Source organism: Etheostoma cragini, chromosome 19 (assembly GCF_013103735.1).
Source record: "Etheostoma cragini isolate CJK2018 chromosome 19, CSU_Ecrag_1.0, whole genome shotgun sequence".
NCBI lineage: Eukaryota > Metazoa > Chordata > Actinopteri > Perciformes > Percidae > Etheostoma > Etheostoma cragini.
Window position 1 is genome coordinate 278,581 of NC_048425.1, and position 4,133 is coordinate 282,713.

The window sequence follows — 4,133 nt, forward strand, 5'->3', positions numbered from 1 at the left end:
GTGTGAGTGTGTATCTGATGAGCAGGTGTGTAGCTGTGTGTGAGTGTGTATCTGATGAGCAGGTGTGTAGATGTGTGTAGATGTGCGTAAGTGTGTATCTGATGTGTGTAATTGTGTATCTGATGTGTGTGTGTGTGTGTGTGTGTGATGGTGAATGTTTCCTGTACATGTAAAAGCGCTTTGAGCAGTTGTTAAGACTGGAAAAGATATATAAATACACACATTTACATTTACATATAGTGTGCATGCATGCAGTGCCCTCTATGGGCCGGCTGCCACTGGTTACTTCCTCTCATGCATGCAGACTTAACATCTTAACATGATACTCAGTTTAAAGGTGAGGATATTAATAACCCACCTGGTCTGTCCAATTATAATGATTTGCACGTTTTATACTTGTTGCTTTCTTGTAATAGCAGAGAGCACATCTCTGTGCTAAATGTCTCGTCTTTCCTGTCAAGTGCTTGAGGGAAAACAACGCAGACACTAAATTCAAGTAGTCAAAGAGGAAGTGGGAGGGTTTAGTTGTTCTGACAGGGAAAAACCTAAGTGGTGTGGTCACATCTGACAAGAGGGAGAATGAAGCAAGCAGGTCTACGGCTCTGTAAGTAACTCTCTTGTTTTACTTAATGTCTTAGAATATCTTATATCTTATGAATGTCTAACTGTGAGAATTAGGATTTGTTCTGGAGTTGTAATAATGAAAATACTTTCTCATACAAAACATCACATACAAAGTTAGAATGTGTTCACATTAAAGGTTTTCCCCATGTATAAACAAACTAGTGCAGTGGCGTTCAAAACCTGCCTATCAGGAACAGTATATCTTTGTCTAGAACTATTGCACCCTAAATACCTTACAGAAGGACCTCAAAGCTGTCAGCCTGATTGCCTAGTTGGCTTTCTGGCTATTTTTTTTATTCAGGTCTTTAGTCTTTGTCGCATACTGAGCAAGCAGTGAAATGTCCTGCTAATGTCATCTAAATTGCTAAAAAAAAACATAAAAAACACCATGGTGATTAGGAGTATAGTAGGTCGACCTACATGTAGGACTAAGAGATGCAAAATAAGCTGTATATTACTATTAGGAGTATAGCATACATATGTCAAGGATGTATAAATTAAATAAACTTCAGCTGGTTACTACGGCAACACTGTTGACCGCTTCCCTGATCTCTTTCTATTCCTCATCCTTCCTACAGCCTAATACCAGTTTTCAGGAAGCCACCTGGTACACACGTTACTGCAAATTAAACCAAGATGTCAGCGTGTCTATCTCCACCTCTAAAGGTGTTGCTTCTGAGCCGGACCACGTCTCACCATGTCGTAAATAGCAGGGGCGAGGCCTCAAAACGGAGAATATATCGGGGTGTGATATTTAAATAACGATGGTTTCCAGCCGCTGCATTTATCAATATACGATCATTCTGAGGCTCTGATTGGTCTGATACCAACGTTTCATGAGCCCCACGTGAAGCCTGTCGTAAGAGGATTTCTGCGCACATATCTGCGCTGGTTTCTACGTTAGGTTGATACATGAGGGCCAAATATTTTCAGTCTCTTTACCAGTGGCTTTACATATACCACCAAACCATATCTGCAGGCAAAAGGGTCAACATCATGTTTTTTTGTTTGTTTGTGATAATACACTTTAATTTACTTTTGCTCAAACAACAATGAATTCCTCCAGTGTCTCTGACTGTGAGTCCCAGCAGCTCTCAGATGTTTGATGGACAGTCTGTCTCTCTGAGCTGTGAGGAGGACGACAGCTCTGCTGGATGGACTCTGAGGAGGAACACAACCAGAGAAACCAGGACTCAGTGTGGACCTGACTGGGGAAGACCTGCTGGTTCCTCCTGTACCATCAACTACATGGACCAATTGGACAGTGGGGTGTACTGGTGTGAGTCCAGAGAGGGAGCAACCAGTACCAGCATCAGCATCACTGTCCCTGGTAAGACCAGACTGGGGGGTCAGGATTGATGAAGTTGTGTGTGAATGGATGACATGCTGTAGTCTGTCTCTGTGTTGAGGTGGACCAGTGATCCTGCAGAGTCCTGTCCTCCCTGTGACGGAGGGACAAGACCTCACTCTGCACTGTAGGACAGAGACGTCCTCCAACCTCCCAGCGTCTTTCTATAAAGATGGCTCCTTCATCAGGACTGAGCCTGCAGGTCACATGACCATCCCCCATGTCTCCAGGTCTGATGAAGGCCTCTACCGGTGCAGCATCAGCAGTGTTGGAGAGTCCCCCCCCAGCTGGGTCTCTGTCTCAGGTGAGGACGTTGAATGTTATTATTCAACTAACTTCTGATATTTGATGTTTTGACCTCTAAACCAGGCAGACAGATGAAATCAATTCACTTATTTACATCTTTCTACAAATTTTGATCAACACCACCTAAACCAAGACCAAATCATCACGCAGACCAAAGTGTATCAAGACTGAGGCACGACTTTGAGGAGTTGAGACCAAGACCAGACCGAGTCCAACACTGCATGGCACGATCAAATGTAGAAAATGCTTACCATACGCACTCTTCAAATTGATCTGAAAGATCTGAAAGATCAATTTGAAGTTGACCACCCGCCTTTATCTAGCTAACGTAGCGCATTAACTAGGAAACTAGATCTAGATGTAGAAACTAAATCCCTGGAACATACATTACACAACAAGCTAATATATAGCTAATAGAATAGAAAACGGGATTGTTATTATACACAAGTGCAGTACCTGTGCAATGAGATTGAAGCAAAAACTTTACAGTGTCAACACGAAAAATATACAAATATAAGAATATAAAATTTTAAAATATAAAGTATAGGTATTGCAGAGAAAAAAAAGAGGGCGGAGGGGACCTGATGCACAGTCCTGAGAGCTGTATACAGTATATAACTATATACATATAGAAAAAATCTTTGTATACACCTTTTGTGAAAAGTATTTAAGTATTAACAACAAATAAATAAATATTGCACTGTGAGAAATTACACCGAATTCTAGAGTCCTTTAGGTATTATATAACAGTATTGCACAGTAGGAGGGGGGTAGGCTGAGTTGTAATATTCGCCATATCACTAGGGTGAAGAGATTTCTAAGAGTTTTGGTACAGAGGCATACATAAGGTACCTAGCGAGAGTCACTAGCGTCACTTGCACTTACTTTGTCTTTCTCTATGCTCCCCTTCTAAGGGACAGTACAAATTTGAGGGTTTCCAGTTGTCTCAGTCGGCGTTACATCGCAGAGATTACACAAAGCTGTATTTTTTTTTAGGTGTTTTGCAAATAACTTAAATTACACAATGCACAGGCCATGTAGTGATACCTCTGGTCTTGTCCGGTGTTGAAACAAAATCCATAGTCCTCCTCATCCGAGACCTTCAATAAGGGGACTTAAGACCAAGACTGAGCTTGAGTACTACAAGATTGCTTTAACCCTCGTGTTGTCTTCCTGTCAAAATCAACACTTTTGTTGATGCTTTTTGTCGATGTTTTTAACTTTTTTTTACGTTATTCTCCCTTTTCCAACACTTTTTTGACGCCTTTTTCAATGTTTGTTTCTTTTTTTGACGTTTTCAACACTACGTAACACTAACTTATTAACTTTAGTTTTACAGTTATTTATGGAGTTTATGGTCAATAAACCTCATTTATAGGAAATTATACCTAATGTTTGAGTTAGAAAAGCAGAAATTAGGAATTATTGAGACTAAAATTAAAGGAATGGATGTTGATGATAATCACAGACTGGAATATGTCAACTTTTACTCAATACTATTTCAAAAACACTTCCATTTGTTTTACAATGCTATAAAATTGAATAAGACGCCCCAAAATTAATGAAAGTAGAGATTTGTACTTGGCAAAGAGCGTTGGGTGGAATCAATCATATTGATTATTTTGGGGAATTAAAAAGAACACTGATATAGGACAACATGAGGACAACATGGGGACAACATGAGGACAACATGAGGACAACATGAGGAAAGCATGGGGACAACATGAGGACAACATGAGGACAGCATGGGGACAACATGAGGACAACTTGGGGACAGCATGAGGGCAACATGAGGGCAACATGAAGACAACATGAGGGCAACATGAGGGCAACATGAGGACAACATGAGGACAAC

The 4,133-nt window shown here is 40.6% G+C and overlaps 2 protein-coding genes across 2 annotated transcripts in view; one reads left to right on the forward strand and one right to left on the reverse strand.

The window, feature by feature from the left end:
• LOC117962117 (sialoadhesin-like) overlaps window positions 1-4,133 on the forward strand; it is a 194,299-nt gene that overhangs the window by 184,312 nt on the left and 5,854 nt on the right. The window contains exons 11-12 of the mRNA XM_034901225.1: window positions 1,691-1,954; window positions 2,034-2,276. Of these exons, the coding sequence (XP_034757116.1) occupies window positions 1,691-1,954; window positions 2,034-2,276 (507 nt within the window). The remainder of the gene's footprint in view (window positions 1-1,690; window positions 1,955-2,033; window positions 2,277-4,133) is intronic.
• LOC117962120 (Fc receptor-like protein 5) overlaps window positions 1-4,133 on the reverse strand; it is a 74,273-nt gene that overhangs the window by 45,095 nt on the left and 25,045 nt on the right. The gene's annotated exons all lie outside the window — the stretch shown is intronic.